Genomic DNA, 18,903 nt, shown 5'->3' with positions numbered 1-18,903 from the left:
CTTACTAAAATAAGAAGAATACATGACAACACTGGATCTCAAGGATGCGTATTTTCATATACCCATCCATCCATCTCAGAGGAAATACCTCAGGTTTGTAATACAAGGCAAACATTATCAATTCAAAGTGCTACCGTTCGGAATAACAACAGCCCCCAGAGTATTTACAAAATGCCTAGCCGTAGTAGCAGCTCATATAAGGAGACAGCACATGCACGTATTCCCATATTTAGACGATTGGCTAATAAAAGCCAACACTCAGCAACAATGCCAATTTCAAACGCAATACGTCATAGATACTCTACACAAATTAGGGTTTTCTATAAATTACCAAAAATCACATCTACAACCATCCCAAATACAGCAGTACTTGGGAGCAACACTCAACACACAAAAAGCAATTGCCACTCCAAGTACACAAAGAGTTCAGTCGTTCCAAAATGTAAAATCAAGCATCCAACCAAACCAACAATACACAGTAAGGTTTGTAATGAAACTACTAGGCATGATGTCCTCATGCATAGCTATTGTCCCAAACGCAAGACTACACATGCAGCCCTTACAGCAGTGCCTAGCAAAACAATGGACGCAGGCACAGGGTCAACTCCAAGATCTAGTGTTGATAGACCGCCAAACAGACTCTTCGCTTCAGTGGTGGAACCCTGTAAATTTAAGCAAGGGGCGGCCTTTTCAAGACCCAGTGTCTCACGTCATTATCATAACAGACGCTTCCATGATTGGGTGGGGAGCACACCTCAACAATCACAGCATACAAGGTCAACGGGACAATCAACAAAAACTACTTCACATAAATCACTTGGAACTGCTAGCGGTATTTCTAGCATTAAAAGCGTTTCAGCCACTTCTAGCCCGCAAACAAATTCTTGTCAAGACAGACAATATGACAACAATGTATTATCTAAACAAACGGGGGGGACACACTCGTCACAGCTGTGTCTCTTAGCACAAAAAATGTGGCATTGGGCAGTTCACAACAACATTCACCTGAGAGCACAATACATACCAGGCATTCACAATCAGTTGGCTGACAATCTCAGTCGAGATCAACAGCAAACTCACAAATGGGAAATACATGCCCAGATACTTAAAGATCACCTCTACCGCTGGGGGACACCAAACATAGACCTATTTGCAACAAAGGAAAACGCAAAATGCCAAACCTTCACGTCCAGGTACCCACACCCTCAGTCCAAGGGCAATGCTCTATGGATTAGCTGGTCAGGGATATTTGCTTACGCTCCTCCCCCTCTCCCGCTCATTCCTTATCTGGTCAATAAACTGAGTCAAAACAAACTCAAACTAATACTTATAGCACCAACGTGGGCTCGCCAACCGTGGTACACCACACTGTTGGACTTATCTGTGGCACCCCACATCAAACTACCAAACAGACCAGATCTCTTAACACAACACAAACAACAGATCAGACACCCGAACCCAGCATCGCTCAACCTAGCAATCTGGCTCCTGAAGTCTTAGAATTTGGATATCTAAACCTTTCTAAAGAATGTATGGAGGTCATTAAACAAGCAAGAAAACCCACAACCAGACATTGTTACGCTAACAAATGGAAAAGATTTGTTTGTTACTGCCAGGCTAATCAGATTACGCCACTAGACGCCTCCACACAAGACATTGTAACTTACTTACTACACTTACAAAAGTCCAATCTCGCCTTCTCTTCCATTAAAATACATCTCACTGCAATATCTGCTTATCTGCAGATTAAACATACAAAATCGCTTTTTAGAATCCCAGTTATTAAAGCCTTTATGGAAGGACTAAAAAGAATCATACCTCCAAGGACACCACCAGTGCCTTTGTGGAATCTTAATATTGTGTTAACACGACTCATGGGCCCACCATTTGAACCCATGCATTCTTGTCAAATCCAGTTTTTAACTTGGAAAGTAGCCTTTCTAATAGCCATCACTTCACTTAGAAGAGTTAGCGAAATACAGGCGTTTACTATTCAAGAACCCTTTATACAAATACATAAACATAAGGTGGTTCTCCGTACAAATCCACAATTCTTACCAAAAGTCATATCACCGTTTCATCTAAATCAAATGGTAGAACTCCCAGTCTTCTTCCCACAGCCAGACTCAGTAGCAGAAAGGGCATTACATACTTTAGACATAAAAAGAGCGCTAATGTATTACATTGACAGAACAAAACAATTTCGAAAAACAAAACAATTGTTCGTAGCTTTCCAAAAACCACATGCAGGTAACCCCATATCCAAACAGGGTATTGCCAGATGGATTGTCAAATGCATACAAACCTGTTACCTTAAAGCTATAAGAGAATTACCCATTACTCCAAGGGCACACTTCACTATAAAGAAGGGCGCCACAATGGCTTTTCTTGGTAATATACCAATGACAAAAATTTGTAAGGCAGCTACTTGGTCTATGCCTCATATATTTACTAAGCATTACTGTGTAGATGTGTTAGCAGCACGACAACCCACAGTAGGACAGGCTGTACTAAGAACATTATTTCAGACAACTTCAACTCCTACAGGCTAACCACCGCTTTTGGGGAGATTACTGTTTTGTAGTCTATGCACAGCATGTGTATCTGCAGCTACACATGCCACTGAACGGAAAATGTCACTTACCCAGTGTACATCTGTTCGTGGCATGAGACGCTGCAGATTCACATGCGCCCTCCCACCTCCCCGGAAGCCTGTGGCCCTTTTAGTTGCATTGAAAGTGTATATATGTAAATAATTTTGACTTTAATACTCTTTGTACATACACATTTACTCCATTGCATGGGCACCTCTAGTATCCTTACTTTAACAACTCCTACCTCACCCTCTGCGGGGAAAACAATCTAAGATGGAGTTGACGCCCATGCGCAATGGAGCCGAAAGGGAGGAGTCACTCGGTCCCGTGTCTCGAAAAGACTTTTTCGAAGAAAAACAACTTGTAACACTCCGAGCCCAACACTAGATGGCAGGAACAGTGCACAGCATGTGAATCTGCAGCGCAACATGCCACGAACAGATGTACACTGGGTAAGTTACATTTTCCATATATATATATATATAGATATAGATATATATATATAGATATAGAAATAGATAGATATAGCTGTGGTATTAAAAATATATATTTATGTGTGTGTGTGTGTATGTGTGTATATATATATATATATATATATATATATGTGTGTGTATTCACTGAAAAAAACAAAGGTTATATGGATGTTGTAGTTAGGAAATAGAATTAAAAAAAAACCCACAGAAATTAACTGCAAAAACAAAGGCAGCGAATCCTGGCATACATTTAAAAAAAAAATGCTTTTTAGCCCTCTGGGACCCCGCCACCAGAGCTAAAGGGCCAGAGTATCTCTATCCAGACCCCTTTTTTTTTTTTTTTACAGTTTGTCTGCGACTCAGCTCTAGCTGAGTCCCAACAAGGCTGCCAACACTTCCTTGTTGAAGTGTTGACAGCCAGTCAGATCTCCGCACAAGATCAGGCGGGGTTGTAAATCCTTCGCATCTCTACACATCTGAATTTGGATTTTTTTTTATTTCTCAAAAACTACTTATTTACACCAAATAGCAAAACTGACTTTTTCTGGACCAAAAGCTACCTTTATTCCAAATTTGTTGTAATTCCATCCAGTGTTTGTTTGTGCTATCACTATTCAATTTTTGCAATGAGAATTTACATTGGAAACACTCTAAATTTCACCCCCGCTTATGGGGGAAATGTTTGTGAAGATTCGTCAAGCTGCGCCAAAGATAGATAGATAGATAGATAGATAGATAGATAGATAGATAGATATATATATATATATATATATATATATATATATATATATATATATATAATTTCAACTTTGGAGGAGGTGTTAATCCGTCCCAAAAGTGACGGATATACCACCAGCCGTATTACGAGTCCATTATATCTTATGGAACTCGTAATATGGCTGGTGGTATATCCGTCACATTTGGGACGGATTAACACCTCCTCCAAAGTTGTAATAACCCCCTATATCTCCAAAGGTGGCTACCGTCGGGTGGTGCTCGTACCTAGCACTGCTGCCACATCGCATTATCCCTTAATCTCCTTTCCTCCCTCTTTCGGTATGTTTCAAGAAGAGGTTGGCACACTGAGGCTTTTTTTTTTATTTTGCAGTGCTAAAGTGAAATCATCTTTTCTTCACCACTGCAAAATAGGTGAGAGTTTCCAGGCATTTTTTTGTTTTATTAATAACTGCTTGAAATTTGGGAGACAAAAAGTTCATCTACTTCAGCTCCTTCATGGAAAGGTTTGCTGTGGTTGGTTACGTGGGACCAAGAAAAAGGGGGAGATCCTAAAAGTGTAATTTACCATTTTAATTCTCATAGTAAACTTTGCTCTCCGATACTACAGAAAAAAACATCTGAAAGGATTCACACCAAATTTGGCACGAAGTCAGAACTTTATTCAGAAAGTGTGCTTTTTGTGATTTGGTGTATTGTATTGCAGCACTTATGTAGCATTTGATATTCCTATGTGGGGCGATGAAGTGCTTGCCTACATGAGTAGCAAGCTGCAGCATGTAAGGTGTGTGTTTGGAAGGATGTTTTGGTTTTGATCCTATGTGGGAAGTGTTTCCACGACGTGCTGGATGACCACCGAGGTGTGGTTATCGTGTCATGTGATGCAGCACGTGGCAGAGTGTTGGATGATGAAGTGTAGGAGACAAATGCAAATTTCTGTGGTTTTCAGCATACAGGTAGACTTGAAGACTTCTGCAGGTCCCTTTTTGGTATTTCCTATGATATAGGGGGTTATTACAACTTTGGAGGAGGTGTTAATCCGTCCCAAAAGTGACGGTAAAGTGACGGATATACCACCAGCCGTATTACGAGTCCATTATATCCTATGGAACTCGTAATACGGCTGGTCGTATATCCGTCACTTTACCGTCACTTTTGGGTCAGATTAACACCTCCTGCAAAATTGGAATAATCCCCATAGTCTGCTTGGCTGGTTACTGTCCTGGGTTTTCCAATCTGATATTTTATGTATGCCTGTAGGTCTGAGCTGGCATGATTGGATGGAGAGAGCGGGTGGAAGGACATTTTTGTTATTATCCCATATCTGAGTGTCTATATGAGATGTAAAGAAGCGGTCAGATATTTTGGACATGCAGAGAATGTACTATATTAAAGTCCTTCGAAATTGTCCAGTAATGTGTGACAGATCTCTTTAATCATTCCATGCCTGTTCCTTAGGTGATGTTTGGTTCTATGGCTGTACAGTGCTGGCGATGGACAATAGGTATAAGCTATAATGTATTGCTGAGCGCTGCATATTATGGTTTTAGTATTACTGTGGGCCATAACTGTTATACGTGGGAGTACATAACTTTATGATGCCACAGCTAACCATAGGTCAGGCCGATTTTGCTTCCCTGCATAATGGAAGCAGTTTGATGGTTTGTATTGCTAGAATTTAACTTGTAGGTATGGCGGTCCCTTTCCTTAGGAGGCTCTGTGGACAATGCAGAGTGCCTTGGACATCCGTTCTAGCTATAGGTAGTGAGATAGCCAGTGGAGCAATTGGAGTAATGAGTTCTCTTGAGGGAAGGCAGAAAGAAGCCTTGCACCAGCATTTTGGATTTTATGTATAATGAATGTATGAGTACTAGGGTGTAGGCTGTTGGCATTGTCAAGTTTGGAGAATGTGAGCATGAGGATGGCTTGCAGTTTATGTTGGTATGCAAGGTATGGGAAGATACAATGTAGTATTTCATTGTATAGAAGGAACTCTTTGTGACATTGTTATCATGCAGTTTCAAGGATAGGTCTGAATCCATGGTTACTCCTAGGTTCCTTACTTCTCTTGATGATGTCAGAGGGGCTTTAGGTTCCTTAGGCCCCATGGCAGTAGGCTGGTAGTTTTGCCATTGTCCGCATGTCTTATTTGTGGTCTTTGCAGTATTGAGATTTAGATGTTTATTCATCATCCTTGTGTTTATGGCATGAAGGCAGTCATTGAGTTTTTAATTGTAGAGGACTTTGGGGCTATCCATTTTTTAAATGATTTGGGTGTCATCTTCTTAGTTGTAACAGGAGAGATTGTGTGATTTAATCAGATTTGGTAAGAGGGATAAGTAGATGTTAAATAAAAGAGGTGATATTATAGACCCCTGAGGGTCACCACAGTGTTGTGTGTGAGGAGGTGATGTGAAAGGTGGTACGTAGGCCAAACTTTGTCTGCCCATTAGATAAGAAGCAATCCTTTTTAAAGCATTTCACTGATATTTTGAAGTATGTGCAGTAGCGTGTGTTGCTGGACAGTGTCAAAAACAGCTGATAAACCAAGAATTATTAAGGCTGCAACTCAGCCATTGTCCAGTGTGAGTTTCAGATCATCCCTGATGAATATGATGGCTGATTCGGTGCCTCTTACTGGTCTGTAACTGGAGTGGTGGTCTGACAGTAAGCCATAATGTTCTGTATATTTACAGAGCTGAGTGAACACAGCTTTCACTAAATATTTTCCTAAGAATAGTCCATTTGATATGGGCCTGTTGTTATCTGGATCAGATGAGCTGAAGTTTTTGTTTTTGAGGAGAGGTCTGAAGTAGGTTTTGAGCTCAGGTGGGAATTAACCAAGTCCCATGAACTTGTTGAGTAGGCATCTGGCTAACTTTCCTGCACAGACAGAGCAAAGGATATCTTTAAAGATTCTTGTCAGTGCTCGCTTTTATAGTGATCTTGATGATCTGACAGAAACTTCTAACCGCATTTTCCTTACCATATAGTACTCCCCAGTCGTCAGACAGGATCTGGAAAATCATGTACAGTACCTTTGTGTGCTGGTAGGTGGTGTTGATCCACTCTACATCAATGTCTTCTGCTCCAAATGAGCCATCAGCGCTGATCCAGAGAGAGCTACCTCAATCCATATTTTTGGACAGTTTTTTTCCATGTTTTGTCAAACTTTTTTGAGCTTGTCTCCCAATGTGCTTTGGGATTTCCCCTAAAAACCTGTGAAGTTTAAACCCAGTGGTTCCTGTCACAGGCAGATGTTTGTCACTACCCCCCCCCGGTTTACCTCTGGTGCCTGAAGGTGGGCCAAAACTCAAATGCCTGCAAAGATTGTCATGCCATGAATCCCAAGGAGGTTTGGAAGCAGTCTCTGAAGCTCTGTCACCCGATGCCAGTCTACTCTTCGCTGCTCAAGGTCCCGGTCCCATGAAAGGTCCCGGGTCCTCTCACAGAGCCATTCCCAGTGCTTGATGTCATAGTCGGGTAAGTCCCACAAAAAGATGTAAGTCGTCAAAGCACTTTTCGACTCTTCCGTGCTGTTCCAAGTCTTCAGATGCGGCGCTGGAACGACACCACTAATCTAGGCCCGCTCCCATGCTTCAGCCACTGAGCCTGAGTGTCTGTCCACTCATCACCCTGCCTGATCTCTGGAACCTGTTCCAGTGGCGTTGTTCCCGGCACTACCGACCGAAACTTGGTCTTTTGAATCGCAGCCAGGGTCCCCTTTTTGCCATAGGAACTGTGAGGAGTATGACTGGGGAGGGTCTGAGGATCCTTATGGCTACTCTAACCCATTGGAAGAGCTTGAAGATAGCTGGTATGAGGAACTGGTGGATGCCAGTGGTTTGGATACTTCCCCAGACACTAGCTTAGTCTGTCCTCATAGTGTGGCTTTAGAGGAAGGGACTTCATTTGCCATGGTAGTGAGGAGGGTGGCTGAGGACCTGGACGTTACGCTGTCCTCGATGGCACTCAAGAAAACATCTTCACAGAGGTGCGTCAGCCAGGAGTCACCCCCACAAAACCTCTCCTTCTTTTTAAACAAAGCCCTCATGTATGTCCTACTCGTAGCATGATCCAAGCCCTGGAAAGGGGGGAGGCTCCTGTGCTCAGGAAAATTGCCTACAGCCACTGTCCCGCTTCTGAGGACCAAGCTTTCCTCACCCAGCACCCCACCCTGGAGAGCCTGGTCATTCAGGCCTGCACGTCTAAAGTCAACCCGTGCACGTCCATACCACACTATCAAATAGGGAATCCATGTGGCTGGATACCATTTGGTAAGAGGATGTTCTCTTCCGCCAGCCTTGCATTGTGAACATAGCGTGCCTCTTGGACCAATATACCTACACAATTTGGGATTTTGCTGTGCAAATGCTGCCCATGAGCACAGAGGAGTCATCCTGACACACGCTGTTCCCGATGGCAGGGATGCAGCTAAGTTCAACATATGCTGTGGAGCGGATATGACCGACTTGCTTGGCAGAGCAATTGCGTTGTCAGTGGCACTTAGACACCACACCTGGCTGAGATTTGCTGGCTTTTTAGAGCATTTCCTAGCGATAACGCAGATACGGTGCTTAAGCTCTTTAAGAACAGCAAAGCCACTGCCCGGTCGTTGAGTCTGTCCATGGCCCCACGCCTGCCTCATTCTGCCTTTCAACCATTCCATACTATGGTAGGGGCTACAGCTGCGTCCATTCCTGCCCAACACCACAGCCAACAGGCTTCCCTGTCCTTTTCTGGCTCCAGATGTGGCTCCCACAAGCCAGTGGGACCCAAAGCCAGAGGTTTGCCCAGTTCTCCACCCAGCCAGAAGCCAACACCTCTAAACCCCTTTACTTTGCCCTCCCACCATCAGGGCAACCAGTCAGCTGCGGGATGTGGCACCACCTTCCCCGCCAACATCTTTATGTGGTACACACACATGGGCGGAGAGAACCAGCCTCAGTATCAACAGCACAAGCAGTGGTGGCTGCATAATGAGCAATAAAGCACTGAGAAAAGGGAAGGAAGGCGGTTGATGTTAATGGGGCCATATAGATTATAAGCAGGTCAGCTGTATGACAGCCCAGCCGGGATAGACAACGTCTCCATGTCAGGAATCCAGGTCCAAAGTAATAAATTCTCATTGTATTTTACATTGAACCTTAAATGAATTACTATAACACACGGTATCTGGCCATATCATGCAGCAGCACAGCAGTCACTGACAGTTACATGTTAATCACTATCTTCAGCCCTCCCGGAGTCACTTTGACCATCTCCAACAGTCTCTGATGCAGACAGACAGGTTTTTTCTTTGTCAAAGCTCTCATAGCCTGCTGCGGATCCAAATATATGTGCCTCTTGCACTGCAACTAAAATCATGGAACAGCACCAAAGTGGATGCTGAGTACTGAAAGTCTCTCATCACATGGGCTTGCCTCAGTGTTGCATCAAAGTTGTGATAAATTAAGAAGTTGATCCATGATTGGCCTCAGAGGTCCACCTAGAACAGTCCTTGGGACTAACCATCTATGCCCCCGTTCAGTTACCAACAACTGGGAAAAGGTCTCTCTGCCGAACAGCTCAGTCATCAGTGTTTATGAACTTCTCCATATTTTTGGTTTGTGTGGTTTCCACCAAGTCGATAAGGCTGTGGTTATTGTGCCTCGTTCTGCCCTCCAGGTCTTCGTTTTTGGCAAAGATCAAGTTTAGTTCCTTTTCCATTCTTCCCTTGGTTTTAGCTGACTTCTATCTGTCTTACACCTCTGGTATTCACGTCTCCACCACGTCCAGCTTGGTGGCGTGTTTGTTCAGTATTTCTGACATGCAGTCTATCCTCAGTGCTAGTGTGTTGATTTTACTGCATCTCATGTCATCCAGCAGAACTCTGATATCTTCCTCCTCTACCTCCTCTGACTTCTGGGTGATGATTTGCTCTTGCAAACCCATTTCCTGGTCCCTTTCTCAGATTTGGGGAATCAAATGTCAGTTCAGATTGGTTTTTGTCTGTATTGCCAATAATTAAATGAAAGTGGGGCTGCCGTTGTTATCTACAAGAATACTGCTTCTTCATTTTTGGGCAGATGCTGAAGGAAAAGTACACCGTAACAGGGCACTGTATTAAAAATTCTTTCTTGGTTTAGCAGTCAGTAGAAAATGCAAAGAATAGGTGCAGTCCCCATGTTTCTTCCATGCCAGAATGGCTACCAGTTTTGAAGCACCCTGCACATAACATTTTTTAAAACTAGGGAAAACGTGTCTCTAAGCAGTGCTGAAATCACAAACACTACGCTGCAGGTTCTGCTTTGGGCCCAGTAATTAAGAATCCACCCTTATTGCAGTGTTAGCTTCATGGTAGAGGGCTTTAGTGGTAGCCTCACACTCTCACCCCACCGGCAAGATTAGCTAGGTGGGGTTAGTACATCCGCATTTGTGTTCCCCGGGTGATTTACTTAATAGTGGCAAGCACTCACCTTAACAGTGAAGCGCTTGCCACATTTCAGGCATCACTGGCCACCTGTATCTCCCTACGCTCTAGAGCCACCTTGTCATCCGATGCGCAGCCCTGTGATGCAACTTGGGTCGTGGACAGCATTCTTGAACAAGCCCAGCAAGTCCCACAATCCCTCCGAGAGCCATGTATCTCTTTCCCAGGCTGTCACCACAGGCTTCAGTGACAGCAGGTATGTGTAACAATAGGATGGCACCTCTTTCACGCCGTCGTTGGCATCTCCATTTGCCTGCTTGGGGTGGATTACTGTTGTGGCCAACAAAGTTGATCTGGAATGTGACTTTTGGCTCCCACGTTTTTAGTAAAATACATTCCAATGGGATTTATTTTGTTTTGTTTTTAATAATTGTGTTTTATTTTCTGAGTACCGAAGCATGCTAACCATGCTTTTTTAATTTTATTTTTTTAAGTGATCAATTCTTCGTCTAGCCAATCAACCTACTAGTGCAAGGGTTTAGGCTGTGTGATGCACCCAGCCCTGTGTACGAGTAACACACTGTACATAGTTATTTACAGGGGGAGTAGGATGGATGCCCTACCCTTTGGCCTGTTCTTCCATCCACATTATTCCTTTGGCAGTGTGCTACAGAGTTATGGTGCAGCAGGGATTTATCAAATGTGGACAGACTATGCACCAAGCCCTTATGTGAACATTATCTATTGTGGATGGAGTTCAGCCATGCACAAGAGAGGTTTGGAGCAGGAACTCATCTCTTTCCTGGGTGGGACATCCCCCCCACCACCATGTCCTCAAATTTTAGGGCCTGGATTGGTCTTATGGGTGACCTTAACCTAAATCACTGTATGAATCTGACCCACTTTCAGCCATGCACAACATTGGTTTGGGCCCTTCGTCCATCCCTGTGTCTTTAGGATTGGGTGCGGAGCCATTGTTTTGACATAATCCAGTGCTGAGCGGCCTTCAGGTTTGGGCAGAGTGCCTGATCAAGTACCTGTGGGTTATCCGTTTTCATTATATTAAATACTTTTTGGAGTTGTTCGGCCAGGTGCCCCTCATGGCATCATTTACTGTGTTATTGTTGTTCCATTTTTGTGCATTGTGTATCTGGGTATCGTTTCTGTCCATTGGAAGTGCTTCACTATTGTTCTCTGATTAGCCCCTTTAGCAGAGTTTTGGAATCCTTCTACATTTGGTTGTACAACAAAAATGCTTTGTCGCCTGCTGTAGAGTGTAGCTAAAGTCATCTTGTCATGCCATGGGCAGTCTGAACATTTGTGGCAGCTTGTAATTGATTTCTGGTTACATACGCATTTACTTGTTCCTCTGGAGCGGATGAGGAATCTACTTCCCCTTGTAGTAGTGAAAATAATACTAAGCACCATGCTTTTAACTGCTGTTCCCACCTTTTGCACCCTCAGACTAAAGACAGGAAAGCTAGGGTCTAATATATCAAAGAGTATTTCCTATTCTGTGTCTAAGGACAAGTGCTTTAGTATATATGAGCCTTCCTGTTAATACAGTATCTGCTGAGAGAGTGGTCTGTCCTGACATTATGCTTTCTGTGTGCCTCCTATCCTATCGTCACCAAGTAAAACACAGGGTCCCTGACTTGAATGTGGAGCGAGATTCTCAGGGAACAGTGCAATCAGTAAGCAGTAAATCGCTCTCCAAATGCTATAGAGGAAAAGCTCCGTAGAGGAAGACAGATCCAAAAAATATAAATTATTTTTCTTGTTTAGTTTTAAATGCAAGATCAAATAATATACTATGAATAATAATTGAATAATTATATTCAAAAGTGCAACCCCCTTTTTTATTTTTTACAATACTGACAATAAACAACACAGAAAAGACAGAAAAACGACTAATCATATAACCACATGTAAACAAGCAGAAAAAAAGTAGAGAACTAACATCACATAATTATATACATAACAGAACATAATAACAGAACATAATAACTAAATAAAGCAAATAACTAATCAAAACATGAAATATCTCCAAATGATTCTCAAGGATCAGTTCAATCAGAGTCTCTTCAAAGTGTGTCTGGGTAAATGTTGTATTCCATACATAAATACGTCACTGAGTTTGCACTCCGCTACAACTGTACCCAGTGAGATTTACACATGAAATTCTTCCAAATGAAATTATTTTTTGTCCGAAAGGGCGTAATTCCATCTATAAATATGACACCATATATGCCGACGCGCATTTCGGTGGACTGACCGACCAGAGTCCCGGTCTCTTGTTTTCTGCCACCTTCACCAGGGCTTTATATTTTAAGAGATGAAAAGCATCTTCTCTTTAATGCTAGATATGATAAATAAACAAAACTCGCCTCGAGTGGGGTGTTTTGTTTTGGATTGAATGGGATGGATTGTTTTGGACTGGAGCGGAGCAGATTGTTTTGGACTGGAGCGGAGCAGATTGTTTTGGGTTGGAGTGGGGCAGATTGTTTTGGGTTGGAGTGGGGCAGATTGTTTTGGGTTGGAGAGGGGCAGATTGTTTTGGGTTGGAGTGGGGCAGATTGTTTTGGGTTGGAGTGGGGCAGATTGTTTTGGGCTGAAGTGGGGCAGATTGTTTTTGCAGCTTGTTTTGGATTGGAGTGGGGCAGATTGGATTGGATTGGAGTGGGACAGATTGTTTTGGATTGGAGTGGCAAAGATTGTGGTGGGTTGGGAGGATTGGAGTGGACTGAATTGGAATGAGTGGTTTGGATTGGTCTGGGGTGGATTGGATTGAGTGAGGTGGATTGGTCTGGGTTGACGTGCAGTAGATTGGCATGGCTTGGAGTGTGGCGGATTGGAGTGGGTGGATTGGGGTGTACTGCTTGATTATGTGTTAAAGCATAATTTCGGAAAATACACATAAGAAACAATGTTGCTTTGCAATATTTACAACAAAATAATCTTTTTCTTTTGAGGACAGCACCCACAAGCCTAAAACAAAAGAAAATATGGTATGAGTGAAAAGTGAGAAAAGAAGACTTGGCAAAATAAGAGAAAATTACCTAGTGAAAATAAATCTTTGTGATTGTGTTTGTCCTAGTGGGCACGTTTTGCCAGTTACATGCCTTCCGTTTGCATGACACCAAGAGTTGAAAAGAACCAAATAGTACCTCAGTCACCTAGCAAGCTGCGGACGGGCACTGATTAAGTTGAATCAATGAGTCCTTGGTCCCTGCTCCACAGATAGGAATGGAAATGAGGCTAGGCTTGCAGGGACAAATTACGAGGCAGCAAAGAAGAGTGCCACTCAAGCCAATAAAGGGTAAGCAATGGGTGGATCCAAGCCGTTTTTGATAAGTATCTTACAATTGAGACTCATGTGCTAGCTCATGCTCTCACAGGGTTAACCCGAAAAAAATGACCCCCACTATGTCAGGGTCATCAGTTTTTTTGTTTTACCAAAACATGAGTTTGTTTTGGTAAAACAAAAAAAGGTAGCTGTGCAGCAGCACGAAACATGGCGGGTGCTCAGCAAATTTTCAATCCCTTTATAGGAGCCACTGTGGCAATGGCTCCTCTAATAGCATAAAGATTTCCTCCAAGGCAGAGGACATCTTTAAATTCAGCAGACAGTAGTCCACCTGGGCAGAGAAGGTTATGGCCTACAATTTCCTGGCGGACAGCGGCTGTCTGCCAATCTCTAATGGGCCCAGAGCCCAACCTTTTCCGTCTTCTGAGTAGTGGGATGACTCTTAATAAGTATTTCATAAATTGCTTGTGTTATTTCTGTTGATTTGTGTTCTTAAACACCCTGCCTCGGTGAGGTGTGGATAAAGTTTGGGAAACTGACAACACCTTCCCATATGGTTCTGTATACATGCTTCTGTCATCATGGGCAGAGGCTGTGCACAGTTTGTCTGAAACTGCATGGCACCATCTGGCACCACCAGGGAATCTACTGCTATGTTTATAGGTTCCAGACTCAGTGTGACACCTGAGTATATTCAAAACTGAGGAATCTGCAAAAAAATACAGATTATCCACCAGGAAAGCATTACCAGTGGTAACTTGTGTGTTGTTCTTGTCTTCTTTCTGGGAACCAGAAGCGCTGTCTTCTCAATGATGACCTGCAACCCTGCTCTCAAAAACTGTCAGTAATTACCAGTTTCAATACTAACCCTGTTTTTATTTTCCCTCCTTTCTTTTTCTCTTTTCTCTCTGTGCCACTCTCCACCTGCCAACTCCAGGCATTCCCACAATAATCTACGAATAACCCGCATCCTGAAATGCCTCGGAGAGATGGGTTATGAGCACTTCCAGGTGAAGCTTGTTAAGTTCTTTCTCAAGGAGACGTTGAAAGAGCGGACACTGCCCAGCGTTAAGCAGAGTGCCCTGGATTACTTCCTCTTCACAGTACGGGATAGGCAGGAGCGACGGAGGCTTGTTCACTATGCCTGGAAGCACTATCAACCTCAAGATAGATTTGTCTGGGGATCGCATGACAAACTCAAGCGTTTCAAAGTACATCGAAAGTTACCCAAGGTTAGTAGTGGCCCCTCAGTTGTAGATGATGCAACTTTAACTGAAGCAACAGCAGGGAGCACTGACCCAGAGGGTGGTGTATTAGCACGGACTCTTGTGGTGACTGATGATGAGACTGCCAGCACAAATAACTCACACTTGGAAGTCAAGATAGAAGGAGAAAGTGGAAACAAATCCATATTAGAAGGCTCTGAGAGTCCTGCAAGCGAAGAGGGACAAGAAAAAACAGCCCCAAGGCCAACAGAAAGCCCTGAATGCAGTGAAGTGCTAGTAGTGAGGGAAGCATCTGAAGTAGGGGATAACAGAAACCCAAGTGTAGGTGATGCTGACTACCAAGATCCATGTGAAGACCAGTCTCTTGATCACTCAGGCACTGAGGCACTAAAAGAAGGTAAGAAACGAAAACTTCCTGGGTTTGAACCAGACGTTCGTAGTGCAACCTTACAGCAGCAATCCGTCCCTGGACCAAGTCCAGTGAAACCCCCTGACGAATCAGAAAAATTAAAGAATGACTCCTTGAACACAGAGAGCAACCAGGCTAAAAACAGAGATGATGCACCTCTCCCAGCAACCAAAAAAAAGAAGGTGGATGAGCCAAAAACAGAGCATCTTCAGTTGGGAGAGGAATCAAGCCAGATAAAAAGCCCTACAGATAAAATTAATGGCCTATTTCAGGATCCTGTATCCAAGACGATAGAAACTCTCCAAACGGCACAACCTGTTGAGGGGGAGTCATTAGACATGCATTATAATAAACCTGCCAGTCTTCCCAAGGAATCACATCTTATAAAAGATGATTTTTCAGAAAACAAACTGGGAATATCGCAGTCAACAGATGAGTCCAAAATAGTACAGACCTGTGACTCCCAACATGCTACCAGCATGCCACCGCAAGGGAAAACTCAAGAAAGAAACCCAAAAACACAAGATCTTGAAAAGTTGAAGGAGAGCCACGGTAAGATAGAGATAGTAGAGGAAACCAAAAATGTTACTGCAGAGAAACTGGTTAATGAGGACCCACCAGGCAAGGATCTAGTTGGAAAAACCCAAGTTGACAATCAGGGGAAGGTAGATATAGTTTGCGTTGAAAAAACTGAAGCAGATCTAGCACTAGAGTCAAATAATCTAAAAAGTGATCCAAACCTAACACTCGTCTGTGACACACCTCCATTGAGCCATCAGACGGGCTCTGCACCACTGAATGGAGAACAGGATCCAGATGTGGGAAGCAATGAAAGCTCCAATGGTGAAAAGGAACAAAATGAATACTGTGACATCCTAGCACCCATCAATGTTACTGATGAATACAGAAAAGCCGGGAACGATGGAAATGAAGGAAATAGCAAGAGCTTGACACAACAGCAGGACTCTAATACCATTCACTCTCCAATAAACATGATGGAGACTAAAAGTATGGCACAGCTTGAAAACAGCAAACCTTCTGAGACTTCCAGTTCGGTGGAGGAGAGCAAGCTTGAAAATGAGCATGAGGGATCCCAGACAACAGAGGCATCTGTGTTGGTGAAGGAGCTCTTCAGAACAGCACAGGTTGCTGACGCAGTGAATGAGGACAAACGTCCAGTAGAGACAGTGGACTCTAACATTGCACCGACTGTTGTAGCGAACAAGGGCCTAAGTGAGCAAGAGGGCCTTAAACCCACACAGACAGCTGAGGCCAACAGTCTAATAGGACATCTGGACTGCCAAACCCAACAGGTTGCTGATGTGTTGGGAGAGCCAAATGTAGCAGCAGAGCTACCAGCACAGACAGATTGCTGATGTGGTGGATAAACATAGGAGCTCAGCACAAATCAGGCCTGCTGTCCAGCTAGAAATGAAGTGAGAATGTCAAAGACAACAGTTAACGCCATAAGGGGCGGCAATAGGCAGGAAGCAACTTTTCTGGTATAACAAACCACCAGCTGTAGAGAAACAGGTGATCATTCTGTGGCTACAGAGTCACTGTATGAAGACAACAGCTAAAGGCAGAACATTCAGGGAAGTCCTTCCACCAGCTCAGACCCAGTTGCATGTCCTGAGCTGTGCCTGCATTCACAAGTTGTCTGTCTTCATGCCTGTTGTAGGAGACAAGCTAAATCGCAGTAGGGAAAAAACACTGAAATGAATGAAGACTGACAAATGCACTAAAATGATCATAAAGCACTCATCCGAGGAGAGGCAACCTTCCTGCACATCTTCTGGTTTTGGATGCCCTCTGCAAGAGACAATATTGTCAGGTTAGACATTGAAGCTGTGCGTCTAGACATCTCCCCACCAGTTATGATCTGCCCTCTCTGTAGAATCGTTATTGGAGGCAAGTGAATCTTCTGGGCTCTTTTCCATAGCAGCAACCCTATCATAAGCAAAGTCTATGCAAAATGACATTGGCCCCTACTGTTGTTCCTTAAGGTAGCCCATCAACCCGTTGCCAGGCTTTTCATTTGTACACCATAGTAGCAAAACACCGCCCCAGTCCTTGGGCGACGCAAAGAAGGATGTCTGAGAACCAGCTCTTGAAAATGCAAGTCTTTTTTATCTTCTCAATCCTATCTTTTAATTAATTGACAATTTAGGTCAAATGGACCATCCATGACTACAGTGGCATTTTTAGGCACATACTTTTAAAAACTCAACATTTTACAGTTTATTTCTTTTTCTGATTTATAATTTGTATTTTCTGATTTTATCTGTGTAAGACCAACTGGGTTGATTCCCAGCGCCTCAGGATTCTGAAGTCATTTTGTGCTATAAAGTATGTTGTATTTAAAACAAAAAAGTGCCCTTAATGTCTTTATATTTATTTACATTATTAAAAAGAGTAGTGAATGTGGTTTTAAGGTGGGAGGAGGGGTAAGTCTGGTGACCGTATTCAGACACAATTGTACCACCTTTCAACCTCTTTGGTGTCTGATCAGTCGCTTCTTTTCTTAATTCACTAATATGTGATTATTGATGAAACAACCAAGGAGGGACGGCAGACGTAACACTGAAAAATCTAAGATCTATGCCGAGAACAAAAAACACTTCCTTAAAACGAATAGCAGCAGATTGATTGAGCAACAGGAACCTGTTATTATCCCAGAAAATATTTGCACCACGAATCTGTTCTAAATTATATATTCGTCTCTTCCAGTGGTTCGATGTGAAATTGTTCTTGAAACTAATAAGTAAAATTTTTTCACCAGCATAGTCAAATGTTATAACCATGCCTTGATGATGCAAAAAAAAAAAAAATACGTCGGCTACACTTAATTAATTTTATTGAGAACTTTTAACATGAAAGATGAAACTTTCCTCTTCACAATTGTGATTTTTTTATATCACATTTGAGTATCTTATAATATCAGCAAGATTTCTTTGTTTTTGTGGCACTTATTGTCTTTTTTTCACATGTATTTTTTCTTGCATTTCTTTTGCTGGCTGTAGCAGTTTGTCACAGTGTTCTGGTATTAAACAATGCATGTTGGGCCAAAGACAGTTATATTGTATCTCCTGTTTGGTCAGTGATAATTTTCTTCAGGATTCTTCCTTGTGTGTCTAGGTAGCACATATGTGTTCCACGAATCAGCTGCCTAAGATGGAGTCCAAGTGCTTAGTCCCTAGGAGGCCATGACATTTATTCTGCATCAGAAGAACTTAGAAGTGATAGTGTGAGTCACTTACTGCTGATGAATTCAAATCATGCAAGGTGCTGCATGGCATTGAATACCATAAACTAGGCTGTTCTTCCTCAGTGGTGATGTTTCGTAGCTTGGAACTCAACAGATAAAGTTTCCCAGCCAAATTGTAGTTTAGTCTGTCTAGAGAATGGAAATCAGTCAGAAATTGAAGGTTCGCCGATTCTGTGTTGAGATTGTTATCCATTGAGGAATTGAGCTGCCCTCCTTGTATGGCAGGTCTAATGGATAGTTGCATCATGGAATCTAGTTGATCTCATTCGTTGTAGGAGCTCCAGATATTTACTCCTGATGCCTGGTTCATTCGAATCAGTTGCACTATCATGTGGAGCCCAGCTCCACATCTGGACACCAGATTTGTAAGTTCCTCTTGGACAGTAACTATAATTTGCCTGTCACTGTTGTAAAGTACTCCACTCCTTAAATAAGTATAGATGATCCAATAAGTAGAAAAGGGTTTGTTGAATTAAGAT

The 18,903-nt window shown here is 42.9% G+C and overlaps 1 protein-coding gene across 2 annotated transcripts in view; it reads left to right on the top strand.

Annotated features, from left to right (window-relative positions):
- OGFR (opioid growth factor receptor) overlaps nt 1-18,224 on the top strand; it is a 136,137-nt gene extending 117,913 nt beyond the window's left edge. For both annotated transcript variants that reach the window (XM_069243182.1, XM_069243181.1), the window contains one exon: nt 14,459-18,224. In XM_069243182.1, the coding sequence (XP_069099283.1) occupies nt 14,459-16,532 (2,074 nt within the window). In that variant the 3' untranslated portion in view covers nt 16,533-18,224. The remainder of the gene's footprint in view (nt 1-14,458) is intronic.
- The last annotated feature ends 679 nt before the right edge of the window (nt 18,225-18,903 follow it).

The sequence above is a fragment of the Pleurodeles waltl genome, chromosome 7 (assembly GCF_031143425.1).
Source record: "Pleurodeles waltl isolate 20211129_DDA chromosome 7, aPleWal1.hap1.20221129, whole genome shotgun sequence".
Taxonomy (NCBI): domain Eukaryota; kingdom Metazoa; phylum Chordata; class Amphibia; order Caudata; family Salamandridae; genus Pleurodeles; species Pleurodeles waltl.
The sequence above is the reverse complement of the archived record's forward strand: the minus strand, read 5'-3'. Positions and strand labels throughout refer to the sequence as shown.